Genomic DNA, 14,062 nt, shown 5'->3' with positions numbered 1-14,062 from the left:
CACTGTGCTCTGTGAAGTTTCATCTAAACAAAATATTTCTTTTGTTAAGGGCTTTCTGCATACCCAGGCCTTCTGGCTGCGTGAGAGTTTGACCTCCCAATTCTCCAGACTGAGCATTTGGCTGTCTGCTGGTATTTTTAGTAGAAGTATAAAAAGAACCTCAGAAAGTTTCAGCTGGGGTGAGAGTGGGAGCACCGGGTGCCAGCGCACAGGGAGGTGAGCCACAGAACTAACGCCACGAGGAGCAGAAAGCAAAACAAAAGCCACAACCCTGCACATTACCGGGGGGAAAAGCTCAGCACGGTTTTAAAAGTGAAAGTTGAAGTCATTGTCTTACGCTTGATTTATCTAAATAGGGCAGGAGAGGTGATTATTATATGCAACACATTTTTAGGTCCAATTCCCCCATGGACAGAACTCCAGCTACCCACTTCTAGGTAAGAATGTAGATTTCAAAAATAAAAATAAAGAAATATTTGCTAAATTCACCTCCGAAAAGGACATTATCAAAAGACATGTATGACGCAGGTAATGTGTGTCTGGCACTGGGTGTGCTTCAGAACATCATTTTCATTCGATTTTCAAGGTTTTTGGACCTAAAGTCCTTTACAAATAAAAGCATTTAAATAAAATCTACTAAAATCTATGACAAAGCTCTTTCCCTCACTTTGGGTGTATATGCTGTGGTATGGATTCATTGCTCCCATACCAAAATTGTTACTTCTGTTTTGGAGGAATTAACAAAGACAACCCAGGCTTAATAAATCAACACCGAAGTTCAGAAGTTCAGAGCAATTTGTCTTGGGAACAAAGTCTTCCCTAGAGCTAAGAGGCATTCAAAGGAATTCTTGGTGTTAATGGGATTATTAAAGATATACCTGCGACCAGATAAATATTTGATGATTTTGCAAAGCACTAGGGTTTCTTTGCCTATTTTTTTTTTTTTTTTTCTGCTGACACATCTCCCCCCGGGGGTCTGGACCTTGTAGCTTCATTAAACTTTGCAAATGAAGGCAGGCTGGGGTTTCCCAAGAGTGTGCTTGTGTGGGAGAGCTTGGCCGGAAATGACAGATTGGGGTTTACAAGAGGGGTGTGTGTGCGCGGGTGCAAGTGTGTGCGTGCTTGCAAGCGTGTGTGTATGTGTGTGTGTGTGCGCGCGCGCACACGCACAGGGAGGGGGGTAGCTGGGGGAGGGAGGGAGGAGATGCGGGTTACAAAGCTGCCATCTAGAGGCCGCCTCCCTGCAGTGTATATAACGCAAGTCTGCAGCCCGAGAGCTCACACTTCCTGCAAAGTGCTCAGCCCTAAGGCAGTGAGCGCAGGAGCTGGGAAGGCGAGCCCTGAGCCCTAAGCCGGAGCGGAGCCCAGCCGGGAGGTAAGGAAACTGTGCTGGGTCAGCAGCCCTGCTTAGAAAGGAAGGGAGGATGGCGGGCAGGGGCTCTGCTCTTAAGCTAATGGTCTTTTTCAGAGCTCTTCTTTTTTATAAGCTGTGATGGGTGTTGGAGAGTGTGCAGGTCTGGTTTCTGAAAGCACAGGCTGTGTGTCGCAGGGCTGCATTGCAGAGTGAGGTTGTTAACTTGGGGCTTCACCTTGGCTGCAGAAAGTAAAAAAGGGCAGTTTTCTGAAGTGGAAGGCACTCTGTGTGTGTGTGTGTGTGTGTGTGTGTGTGTTTGTTGGATTGAGGAATCGGGGGTTTATTTGCAAGCAGAGAACTTCACAAGAAGGCAGACTGTCCATTCAGCTTGCTCAAAGTTGGCATTGGGGTCAGCTTGGCACCACTGCCTACCTGTTTTGCTTCTGGTATATCCACTGGGAAATAGAATTGGCAGTGAATGTGTAATTCCAGAAAGATGTACCATTTATGAAGAGGCATCCTTGAGCGAAGAAGAAAACTGGGCTGAGAATCTCTTTGGGTCCAGAGTGGGTTTGAATTCACTGCTTTGGAGGATTACCAGAGCTTGTAAGTCCGGAAGCTATAAGGGTGAATGTTAAATACAGCTCGGTGGTCTTGTCTCTTGACTGCATCCCTCCTGATCTAATTTGAGTATCCATTGTTCGCTCAGAAGGTGTTAAACCCAACTTCAGTTGGAAAAAAAAAAGGCACACACGCAAGTCTAGGATTTTGCAATTTAATTATACTCTTGAAGTAAAACGAATTTTGTTCGGTTTTGTTAGCCCGCATAAAGGTTTGAGGGGTGACGGAAAGTAAAAACTTTGCAGTGAGGTCAGGGTTGGGTGGTTAGCCAAGACTTGTAAGTTCCAGGGAGAATGAGAAGCTGTAAAAGTCAGACTGGCTGTCTCCTTTTTTCTTTCTTTCTTTCTTTCTTCTTTCCTTCCTTCCTTTCTTTCTTTCTTTTTCTTTCTTTCTTTTCTTTTTTCTTTCTTTTTCTTTCTTTTCTTTCTTTCTTCCTTTCTTCCTTCCTTCGTTCCTTCCTTCCTTTCTCTCTCTTCCTTCCTTCCATCTGTCCTTCCTTCCTTCTTTTTTCTTTCCTTCCTTCTTTCCTCTCAATTCATTTTCCTGGTGTGAGCAATCACACCAGGATAATTACGTTTTCCAGATGTAGAAGAGGCCTCCCTGAAATGGTTTACAGCCCTTTGAAGGTATTTGATGCCCTGACATCCCCTGAAACTTCATTCTGCAAAATCTCAATGTGGTAACTTTTTCTTTTCTTTTTAAATGTGCAGATGCTGCCTTTGTGTCCCTTTATTTATTCCAGGAAAATGCAGAGATCAAATAGGCTTGTCTGGAAAGGAAAGTGGAGGCCGCTGGTGTCTGTGCTTAACTTCCCATAGATTTTAAATGGATAAACTGCTTGCCCTTCTTTCATCAGCCCTTGAGCTTCCCCAGATGCAGAGCCTTTTTCTGAAGCAGAGTTGCACATGGGAGCTCTAGCTTGGAAACAATTTGCTCTTTTTTCCCCAGTCTCTGCCATAAACACTCCAGTGTGCACACAACTGTGGAGCCTGATGCCACAACCTCCTGGAAACCGGGGTGGGGGAGGAGGGCTGCACGGGATTAGAGTAGAAAAGCAAAAGAAAATTGAGAAATGCCTGTATTTTGCCGCCCTTCTGATGTTTTTAAAGGGGTGTGCGTTGCAATCGTAGTTTTAAAAAAGTTCCAGAAGGTACAGCCGAGGCAGCATGACAATGCTTAACTGAGTCAGGGCTTCGGAGGTGAGGTTATCCCATGTTAACAGCAAGTCTTGAGAGACTGGAGAAGGTATTATGGTTTCTAATCAGGTCCAGAACAGGCAAAGTATAGACTTTCTGGATGAAAAAAAAAAAAAAAAAAAAAAAAACCAAACCAAAAAAAACTACTTAATCAGGAACAGTGGCTTTTTGTGTGATCACTCCAGGCAGAGAGGTTCCCGTTTTCCAGGAGACACGAGGGAAGTTGGTCACTCAAACCTGAGACTGAAAGGGAGTCATTCTGTGAGCCCCAAGAGTAACTCAGCACTTGAGATGGTTCTCAGTGATTTCGCAGAACACGAATGGAATTTGGGGCTAGAAAGTATTTGTACTTTTCATACAGGCAACCAAGGAACTTGGTTTTACTCAGGAGCAAAAACAGTATTAGAAGGGCTTCCAATCGAATTGCATGTGTGTAAGTGGAAATTTGTGTGTCATGTCAAGTGTTTTTAAAGTCCAGGAAATTGTAGCTCTGGGACACATATGTTTTACTAAAGTAAAAGCAAGCAAACAGAAAGGAAAAAAGGGGGAGGCCTCTGATTTTGAATACTTAATGGTTTTCTGCAGGGAATCTTTGATACTTTGGTTACATAAGAATCTACTAGCTTAGAACTGGAAAAAAACAAACGTTGTTGCTTGGCTCTTAAAGTGATGAGAGAATTACATATTTTTATAGTGAAAATTTTGCTGAGCCCCAAGTAGTTTTGGAAGCTGACCCTTTTTTTTTGTTCCGCGCATTTAAAGGTGGAGGGGCTGAGACCACCTCAGGTGGCCTTGGACCGCTCTTGGTCAAGGGGCAGATAAAGGTGCAGGGGGCCGCAGGGGGACCGCATGGTGAGGGCTCTGCCAGCCAGGTAGCTTGCGTCTTCCAATTCTCTTATTGTAACAGAAACCTTTGTCGGGTCTTCCCTTAATTTTGTCTAAGATTGCGTCCTATTCTCCTGGGAACCCCATTGTGTGTAGCCGGAGGTGAGTGGCTGTCCTGGGCTGCCTCATCCTGATCCTAAGCTGGGTGGGAATCAGGGCTCTGGTTACACCCATCAACCCAGACGGCAGCCTTTGTGCCGTGGGAATCTCTGGATCTGCCCTTCTGGGTCCAGCACCGCTTCCCTGTGGGCTGCGAAGCACAATAGAACAGATCAGGTTTCTGGATGTGGGGTTCGTTTCATCTCCCCAAATACTTACAGTGGATACGGCTGCCCTGTGTGTCAATGTGTAGTGTGTCTGAGGACTCTGGAAATAGGTGGCCCATATGTGAATTAGGGTTTGGATTTTTCTTTCTCTCTCTCTCTCTCTATTATTTTTTTAAGTTCTCAAGTGATTCAGAGCAATTCTTTACTCGTGTAAAATAAGCAGTCAGGACAGCATTGTTCTGTCTGCGCGACACGGGGTGGGGGACAGACCTCCCCCATTCTGCTCTCAGCCCCAGCAGGTGGCCTCCCAAGCTTGGGCTGAAGCTTTCCTGGACATTCCCATAGATTGAATGCAGGATTGCTAAGAAGTGAAACAAACCCCAATGATGTGCGGTTTCCTAATGACCTTTAGAGAGGATGCAGGCCCTCTTCATGCAAATTGCACTCGGCTGAGTAGTAGAAGGGGCAGGGCTTTCACAGGAGACCAGGGCCTGAGTGCCACTGTAGAGTCCCTGGGGAGTGGGGAGAGTGAAGAGAGCTGGTATCAGCCACACCCCTGAGATGGCTGGTCCTGCTGCCCGTCTGACCTCAGTTTCCAGGTGCCCAGCAGCGAGATTAGCCGAGCCGGGTGATCTTGTTGGGACAGCACTGAGTTGCTCCGTGAAATTCCACCCTGGGAGTACACAAGTCCCAATTGCAGAAGACCAGTAAAGAAGGCCACCTGCAGGCAGAGGTTCTGGAGGGCCCAGAGGGCCCCTTGGCGTCCGAGCTGGTGCCCCGGGCGGCCTGGCACTGCATCCTGGCACTTGCCTCCAGTCCGACCTGCACCCAGCCTCCAGCGCAAGCCTTCTCTGTGGTCTGTGTCACCTCTTTCCCCCTTTTCTGCCCCGAAGCCAGTCCCTCGCTCAAGGCCTTGATGGCTCCTGCGTGCACAGGCCCCGCCTGACTGTTGCAGCCAGATTCGGTGACCCTCCTCATGGCATATCACTGAGCATCCCACCACCCCCTTTCTACTTGGGGGTCCCCATCAGCCACTGGGGTGGAAATCCATCACCATTGTGCTCAAGGGCTGTCCAGCACCACCCTCCTGCCTTCCTGACCCTCTTGGTTACTTGGCGAGTTCCTGGGGGCGGGCGGGTGTGATGATTCCGGTTTGTTATGCCCCAGAGCAGTGCCCCTCACAGAAGGGGCTCCACAAACATCTGGGGGCATAGAAACCAGTGATGTTTATCTTAGCTCTGTGAGGATTTCAGAAAAGTCTCTTCTGGGCCTCCATTTCCATTGATAACCTCAGATTTCTGGTCTTGGGGGAGCTTGATTCACTGTCGATTCATTGACTCTGAATTCATTGAACACCTACTTTGTCCAGGTGCCGTTGCTGGCTGCTCTGTACACAGAGAGTAGGACGTCGTGGGGTGGGAGCTTGAGGAGGAGGGGAGACACGCCAATAGCCCAGTGACACAGAATGGAGATGCGCCGCCGGGCTGGGAGAAGGCGGGAGAAACAGAGGGGATATTCGGGATGGAATTTATTTGGGACGGGAGGGGCTCAGGGGTAGGTTGGGAAGGGTCTTCTGGGATTGTGATTGGAAATTGCAAACATACTGAAGGCAGTTTTGGGGAAACACCGGCCAGATACCTGAACGCGTGCCAGTCTGTGTCCTGGAGGGAGTGGCTTTCGGCCAGTGAATGGACATATTCCTTGCAGGCCAGACTGCCACCCCCTGGGGACCCTGAACTTGGAGATTCTCATTCTGGCTTTGCCCCCAGCTGGCCTGGTGAGCTCAGGGCAACCATTTGGAGGCAGCTGAATGTGTCAGGCCGCTTGAAGCAGCACAGTGGTTACCAAGGATACTTGATTGATGAATAATAAGCCTGAGAAATGAGTGGTGAATCTCCCTTCCACCATTTGGGGATGCAAGTGTCAGATGAGCTCCTCTACAGATCCCAGGCCGGTGGGGGAGGGGGGATGGACGGACGCTGGTCCTCCATCCTCAGGCTGTAGGAAGATCCACTTCCTGTCCTGGCAGAAGTGCAATGCTCTCCAGGAGCAGGTGTTGGGCATGGAATCTATGGGAAGTGATCCCTGGAGGGGGGTTCGGTGAGATAAAGCAGTACATGTTGGGGAAAAGGGAATGAAAAGTGATGATTACTGCTTTGCTCTCAGTGGGATCTCCCCGGTCTAGAAAAAAAATGGACCGTGAACCTTTATTGTTCTGTGGAACATTCCTCCCTCTATTCACATTTACAGATTCTTGATGGCAAGTTTCAAATCATACAGAAGTGTATAGAGTAGAAACTACAGTTCCCCCTTTGTCCCCTCATCCCACACTCCCAGCCCAAAGTTATACTTACTACAGATCTTCTTCCCATTCCTTTACACACATATATTTATCTATAAAAATACACATAATTTTGGTTTGTTTTTTTTTTTAACATACATGAGATTACGGTATGTGTATAAGTGTAACTTTCCACGTTCGTAAAAGTAGGTTTCCTATTTCTTTGTACAGCTGTATTATATTCCAGACAGTGGTTTGCTGTCCTCCATGGGTGGACATTTATGTTGTCCCTAGTTTTTTGCTGGTTTATAAATAGTGCTTCGGTAAACATTCTTGCATGTACATTTGGGGACCTGGGAATATATATTTTGAGAGGAGAACGTGTGAACTTGTAAAATTAAAGAACGGTAAGAATCTTTTCTTCCAAGCCCCGTTTTTTCCCTTCCGTCAGGAATCTTTATGCAGATGTCATGACCTGTGTCAGAAGTGGCCTCTCCTTCTCCTGTCCACCCCGGTGGGGGGCCTGGCCCACAGGGAGGCAGGCGGTGGGCAGGTGGGACTAATACCCAGAAGTCCCTCCTCAGCTCTGGCCCAAGCTGACGGGAATGGAACTGCTGGTTTATTCCAGCAGAGGGGGTCTGGTCCCAGTGGATGAGGGCGTCTGCTCCAGGTCCCGGGGTCTGTGTCAGGCCCGCAGGTCCTTCCCGGTTGGCACAGGCAGTGGGGCCTCCCTAGTGGATGGGGTGATCCCCACTCCCGCTTTTCCTGGAGATGAGACTCTGGTGCAGGATCTCAGGGGGTTTGAGTGGCCCCAGGGGGTCGGTGGGAAGCCTCCCTCACCCCCTCCTCCCTCAGGTTTGGCCAGGCCTTGGGGAACCAGGGGCCTGGGTCGATATTTCGTAGCTGCTGTGTCACGTCTTTGTTCGGGTCAGGAGCTCCGAGAGCATCACTTGTTAAAACCTAAGCCAGTGACTTAGGAAGATTCTTGTCTGCAGTGGGGCGGTGAGGGGCGCACACCGTTAGCCCCAGAGCTCCGGGACACGCGCCCAGACGGCCACGGACCACATTTGACGTAACATGGCAGATTGTCTTTATATCATAATATTCTCTTTTCTGGAAAGAGCCCTTGTTTGTTTCCAAAACAGAATGCATGTAAAATAACAAATGACCGGAGCTACGCTATCGTCTGGCGTTCTTTCTTTTTTTTTTTCCTCTTTAGCTTCCCATTTAAATCTGGGAAGGACTGGATTACTGCACTGCTTGTTTAACCTCCTCTCTCGGTGCTTCCCTTCCGTCTCTGGACCACTGGAGCCTCTGCCCTGGGGTTGGGGTGGGTGGGTTCCCCAGCAGAAGGTTGGTGGTCAAGGCGTGGGCCTCTGGCTTCATCTCCTGGGCTGATGGGTGATCGGTGATGGATCGGTGATGGATGATCGATCAGTGGGGCCAATGGGCTTTCAAGCTCCAGCGAGGAGTCCCCCCCCAGCCTCTGCTCTCCCCTCGGCCCTTTCTGGAAGATTCCCTCATGCTGTCCAGGAGGGGGGGGAAAGGACGGCTGCAGGGAGTGATGTGCCCGGTTCACAAGTAACATTTTGGGCTCAGAGGACCAGTGATCGCTAAATCAGGTTTTCATCACCCAGAGGGCAGAAACCAAAGGACCGATTCAGGGTCCCTGAGCCCTTTCCCACCTCGGCTCCGGCTCAGGGAACACCCAGGGCTGGCCCAGCCCCCGTGGTGTGAATGCGGACAGTCTGTCGTGAGGGAGAAGTGGGGTCCTAGAGGGACACAGACGCCTGGCATTCCCCCGAGGTCCCTTGCCTGCATGCGTCCCTCTGCCCACACTGAGCAGTGCCCCGCCACCTGGACACTGCAGGGCACAAGAGTGTCCCGGCGAGCGGAATGACTCCTTGGGTCGAAGACGGAGGTGAGGACACGGCATCCAAGTCAGGCCAACAAAGGCTGGGGGTCCTTCCTTTTTCTCCAGCCCCTGTGAATGACCCAAACGCCAGGGTTTCTGGCTGTGTCCGCCGAGGCCTGCTAGGGCTGTGCCAGTGCGGGCAGACGAAGGAGCCCCAGCTAGGGGCCAGCCCACCTTTGCCCACCTTTGTGGGGCTGTGGCTGGTTCTCCAGCTGAGCTTCTCTGCTCTGCAGGGACTCGGCTCAGATGAGGTCACTGGGTGAAAGCGCTTTATGAAATGAAGCCATGCTGCAGAGGTGTTTCATTTTAAGGAAATGGGGGAAAAGTGTCACCACGCTAGAGCCAGGCAGGAGAGGAAAGCGCAAATCCTCCGTTGCCCTCTGCTGGGGTCAGGGGTGCAGCGGGCACGGTCAGCTCCAGGCAGGTGGGCAGCCCGGGCAGCGGGAGGGGCGGTAGTACCTTGCAGGCTTGGTCTGGGGGTGGTTGCCCGCCCTGAGGCCCATCCAGTGGGTCGGGGGCCTGGCTTCTCAGAGGCGCCCTCTGTGTGTCCATGTCCCCTCGGGGTCCTGGAGCTGCATAGGACAGGGCATTCCAGGGTCTCTTAACGCGAGGACTTTATTTGTCCTAACTTGACCCGGCTGACTCTGCGTGGGCGCGCTACGGGTCAGGTCTTGCGACAAGTTGGTGGTCCCGGGGCCCGAGGGTCCTCCTGGCGGGGTGACTCTGAGGACCACCAGGCTTCCCGGTTGCAGGGCCCGCGGTTCCAGCCGCCTCCGGGGAGGTCCAGGCGTCTCCATCAGCGGCAGGGGACACCGAGGCGCGGTCAGGTGACCTGGAGGGGAAGCAGCGGCCACTCACAACCCACAGAGGAGAAGGGACAGGAGCCTGAGGGCTGTCTCCCTAGATGGGACTGAAGAGCAGGTCCTGTGCCGTGAGTTTGGAGGCAGCCCTGGGAGGCAGCAGACGGTCTCACTTCTTGGGATTCTGTTCATGAAGTCTGGCGGTGAGAGCATCAAACCGCGCTCTCTGCGTGGCTCCTGCGTCTCCCTCCAGGGCAGGACGTTGCCCATCAGCTGGGAGGAGTCAGTTTTGAACGCGGAACAAAAAGCTAAGTGAGCCTGTGCTTTCTAATAGGTAAAGAGACGGGGAGGGGCGGGGATGAAGTTTTGAGCTTCTGCTTGTGTTAGGTTCTGTCTTAGGCCCGTGAATTCTTAGGTAGCTCCGTGAGATGGGTGCTGGTGTCCTGAGAAAGCAGTGGCAAACGACAGGTTAGCTAGTCTCAAATTAAACACCAGTGAGTGAGGAACCCGAATCCCAATCCAGGAAGGTCTGATCGTCAGATGGGTGCTTTCCCAGCTGGGTCTCCGCAGACCCTTAGCCCGGTCACCTGGGCACTGAGCCAGGGACCATAGTCCTCATCCTCTGGGAGCTCTTCTATGTGGCCTGGAGTCCACTGTATTTTATTTTTTTTAAAAATTAATTAATTAATTTATTTTTGGCTCTGTTGGGTCTTCGTTGCTGCGCGTGGGCTTTCTCTAGTTGCGGCGAGCGGGGGCCACTCTTCATTGTGGTGTGCAGGCTTCTCATTGCAGTGGTTTCTCTTGTTGCGGAGCATGGGCTCTAGGCGCGTGGGCTTCAGTAGTTGTGGCACGCGGGCTCAGTAGTTGTGGCTCGCGGGCTCTAGAGCGCAGGCTCAGTAGTTGTGGCGCACGGGCTTAGTTGCTCCGCGGCATGTGGGATCTTCCTGGACCAGGGCTCGAACCTGTGTCCCCTGCACTGGCAGGCGGATTCTTAACCACTGCCCCACCAGGGAAGTCCTGGAGTCCACTTTAAATGAACTTGGCAAATAAGCTTGACTCATGGTCAGTCATTACCTGCAACAGGTGAAAAGGAAGAACAAACTCCTACCTCTAGGTGATCACTCCCATCAGGGCACCCTCAGGTTGAATAGTTTCATTTTACATCTTCCTTCCCGTAGTCATGCAGTGAGGCTGCCATCCCATGGCGGGTGGTGGAGGGATTTCAGGGCCCTTGGGTGGACCAGTCAGCAGAAGACAGCCCAGCCCTGGGCAGCTCTCAAAGCTGGTGTTTGTGGGGGAATCATTTCCAGGCATAGTGGTGCCTCGGGCCTGGGTTCTCCTTGGGTGTTAAAATGGTGACAGTTGAGAGAGTGTTGACCTCACGCCGGGTCAGCAGGGGAGACGAGAAAAGTCAGCCCCTCCAGAGATGCAGCAGGTGGTGGTTTTTGTGCTTTGGGTCTTGGCACCAGTTACTCTTGAAGCAGTTGGACAAATAGAAGATGGAAAACTAGGCAATGGCCCACACTTTGAGACAGCTGGTTGGTTGCCCTGAGTTGTGAACCACATGGCAAATTCAGAGGCTGCAGGTTTGGGGTGCAGTGAAGCTGCAGGGCATGCCACACGCTGCCCACATCTCCAGGGGCCTCCTGACTGCAAACCGCAGTGGACCCGAGACAGGCGAGCAGGACACTTGTAATACACCAGTGCCAGGAACAGATCCACCCCGCCACTCTTGGGGACGTAGGTGAGATGGCTCTGCCATCCCCAGCAGAGAATGAGCTGGCCCCTGGGCCTCAGCACTACTGGGCCTGGGGCTCAGTGCCTGATGTTCCTGTGGCCTCTGGACTGTGTCGGTTTCACACCCTGGGCACAGCCAGGCTGGTGATGTCTTGAGAACACAGCCCTGCGAAGACAGAGAAAGCAAACGTTGTTTCTCTCCTTGAGAGAGATGGATTTAGATTCACACGGATGTAGAATCTGGGTGTGTTTTCTTTTGCAGATTCTGTTATGTTTGGTTTCTTCTCTCCTTTCTTTGCAAAGATACTAGGGAGCTACGGGGAAACCGCCGAGCACACGGGGGCACTGGGAAAGCGTTTTACAGATCTGGAGTGTTTGCTAATGGAGCCATGCTGGTCTTCCATCCTTTCGTTTGCTTTTGCACGTAGGCCGTTTGATCGCTGCCCGTGGCACCATGGATCTGCACGTCTTCGACTACTCGGAACCGGGGAACTTCTCCGACATCAGCTGGCCGTGCAACAGCAGTGACTGCATCGTCGTGGACACCGTGCAGTGCGCCAACATGCCCAACAAGAACGTCCTGCTGTACACGCTCTCCTTCATTTACATCTTCATCTTCGTGATCGGCATGATCGCCAACTCCGTGGTGGTCTGGGTGAACATCCAGGCCAAGACCACGGGCTACGACACGCACTGCTACATCTTGAACCTGGCCATCGCCGACCTGTGGGTGGTGGTCACCATCCCGGTCTGGGTGGTCAGCCTCGTGCAGCATAACCAGTGGCCCATGGGCGAGCTCACGTGCAAGGTCACTCACCTCATCTTCTCCATCAACCTCTTCGGCAGCATCTTCTTCCTTACGTGCATGAGCGTGGACCGCTACCTCTCTGTCGCCTACTTCACCAACACCTCCAGCCGCAAGAAGAAGATGGTGCGCCGCGCCGTGTGCGTCCTGGCATGGCTCCTGGCCTTCTGCGTGTCCCTGCCCGACACCTACTACCTGAAGACGGTCACGTCCGCTTCGAACAACGAGACCTACTGCCGGTCCTTTTACCCCGAGCACAGCATCAAGGAGTGGCTGATCAGCATGGAGCTGGTCTCCGTGGTCCTGGGCTTCGCCATCCCTTTCTCCATCATTGCCGTCTTCTACTTCCTGCTCGCCCGAGCCATCTCCTCCTCCAGCGACCAGGAGAAGCACAGCAGCCGGAAGATCATCTTCTCCTACGTGGTGGTCTTCCTCGTGTGCTGGCTCCCCTACCACGTCGTGGTGCTGCTGGACGTCTTCTCCATCCTCCACTACATCCCCTTCACCTGCCAGCTGGAGAACTTCCTGTTCACGGCTCTGCACGTCACGCAGTGCCTGTCCCTGGTGCATTGCTGCGTCAACCCCGTGCTCTACAGCTTCATCAACCGCAACTACAGGTACGAGCTGATGAAAGCCTTCATCTTCAAGTACTCGGCCAAAACGGGTCTCACCAAGCTCATCGATGCCTCCCGAGTGTCGGAGACCGAGTACTCGGCTTTGGAGCAAAACACCAAGTGATGCGCTCTGCACGGCCTCCGGGACGTGTGTGCTTGCTCCCAGCAGGGCACCGGGCTGCGTCATTTTCCACAGTAAAGCAAAGTGGCTTCAGGCTTGATGCCGCAGTTGCGTGAAAAGGGGAACGTGTGTCCCTGTGGCTCCTTTCTCTCTCTCTCTCTCGTGCCAATGTGGCTGTCTGTCGCGTGGCCGTGCGTCCCGACGGAGTGGCGCCCACCATGTGGGGCTGTGCCGAGGAGTCCCCACTGCTTGTCACACCAGCTGCGGGACAGGCTTGCCTGCACTTCTGTAAAATAGGACTTTCCTGTGCTCCCTGAAGGTTTTATATGGTGATTTGTATTTAAATCTTAAGACTTTATTTTTCTCACTCTTGATGTACCTTCTAAATGTATTTGAAAGTTTAAATATATTTTAAATATTGTATGGGAGGTATAATGCTGACATATATTCAGTGTTGTAGTTTTGAGATTAGTTTGACTTCCGTTTTGACTAAGGATGACATTAATTGTTAGCTGTTTTGAAAGTATATATATATATATACACATATAAATATATATATATATATATACACATATAAATATATATATATATATATACACATATAAATATATATATATAAATATATGCCAGTCTTGGCTGAAATGTTTTATTTACGATAGTTTTATATCTGTGTGGTATTTTGGCCCGGTCTGGGATATGGAGCGAAAACTGCTCTGTAATGCAGTTTGTGACATTAATATTATTGTAAAGTTACATTGAAAATAAAGAAAGCAACACTATTCCAGTCTGTAACACGGCGCACAAAACAAACCTTGTATTTCAGAGAGTTCTTTCCATTTGTAAGTTATTTTTTTTTAATAAAGATTTTTTTTTCCTAAAAAGGTGTTCGGGTCTAAGTTTTAAAAGCTTGTTTGGCATTAGGTGGCATGTTTGACAATAATACAGATACTTACAGCATGGATGATCAACCTAATAAATGTGTTTAAAGAAAAGAGTACTACCATAAAGGCAAAGCCCAAGAGATTAACTTGGGTGAAATGATATAAAAGGAGAAAAATTTGAGTGTGAGTGTTTTGTTCTGTTTTTAAAATTCATGCCCTGTGTTTGAGGGAGGGGAGATGGTCGGTAGGTGCCCCTGTCAACACAAAGTTGGTGCAGAAGTGTCCCCACCTGCTGCCGGCCGAAGGGTTTGGGTCCCAGAACTGATCCTCATATATGCCCCGTGTTCCCCCAGGCCACACGACATGGGCCTGGAACCTTCCCTGCCGAGGTTCTGTGGTTTAAGTTCTTTCTCTTTCTCTGGTCAAGACAGACTCTTCACTTAACAGATAACCCATCCATGACCCTCTTCTTCAGGCCTTGCAGTGACTACATTCCTGGCCTGTGCATCACCAAGTAAACCCACTTCACTAGTAGTTTGAAAGAGCGCTCTCAGAATGGCCGCTCCTGCTGTGCCCTCACCAGCTC

At 50.8% G+C, this 14,062-nt stretch overlaps 1 protein-coding gene across 1 annotated transcript; it reads left to right on the top strand.

Annotated features, from left to right (window-relative positions):
- Window positions 1–1,268: 1,268 nt before the first annotated feature.
- On the top strand, window positions 1,269–13,657 carry ACKR3 (atypical chemokine receptor 3). Its single transcript, XM_068544177.1, has 2 exons — window positions 1,269–1,375; window positions 11,484–13,657. The coding sequence occupies exon 2, from the start codon at window positions 11,510–11,512 to the stop codon at window positions 12,596–12,598; it is 1,089 nt and encodes a 362-aa protein (XP_068400278.1). The 5' UTR covers window positions 1,269–1,375; window positions 11,484–11,509; the 3' UTR covers window positions 12,599–13,657.
- Window positions 13,658–14,062: the final 405 nt, after the last annotated feature.

Source organism: Eschrichtius robustus, chromosome 5 (assembly GCF_028021215.1).
Source record: "Eschrichtius robustus isolate mEscRob2 chromosome 5, mEscRob2.pri, whole genome shotgun sequence".
NCBI lineage: Eukaryota > Metazoa > Chordata > Mammalia > Artiodactyla > Eschrichtiidae > Eschrichtius > Eschrichtius robustus.
Note: the sequence above shows the minus strand (reverse complement) of the source record. Positions and strands in the feature narration are given on the sequence as shown.

Bases quoted from the DNA above. Each gene is read 5' to 3' on its own strand.
- ACKR3 (XM_068544177.1), top strand. From the start codon at position 11,510: ATGGATCTGCACGTCTTCGACTACTCGGAACCGGGGAACTTCTCCGAC.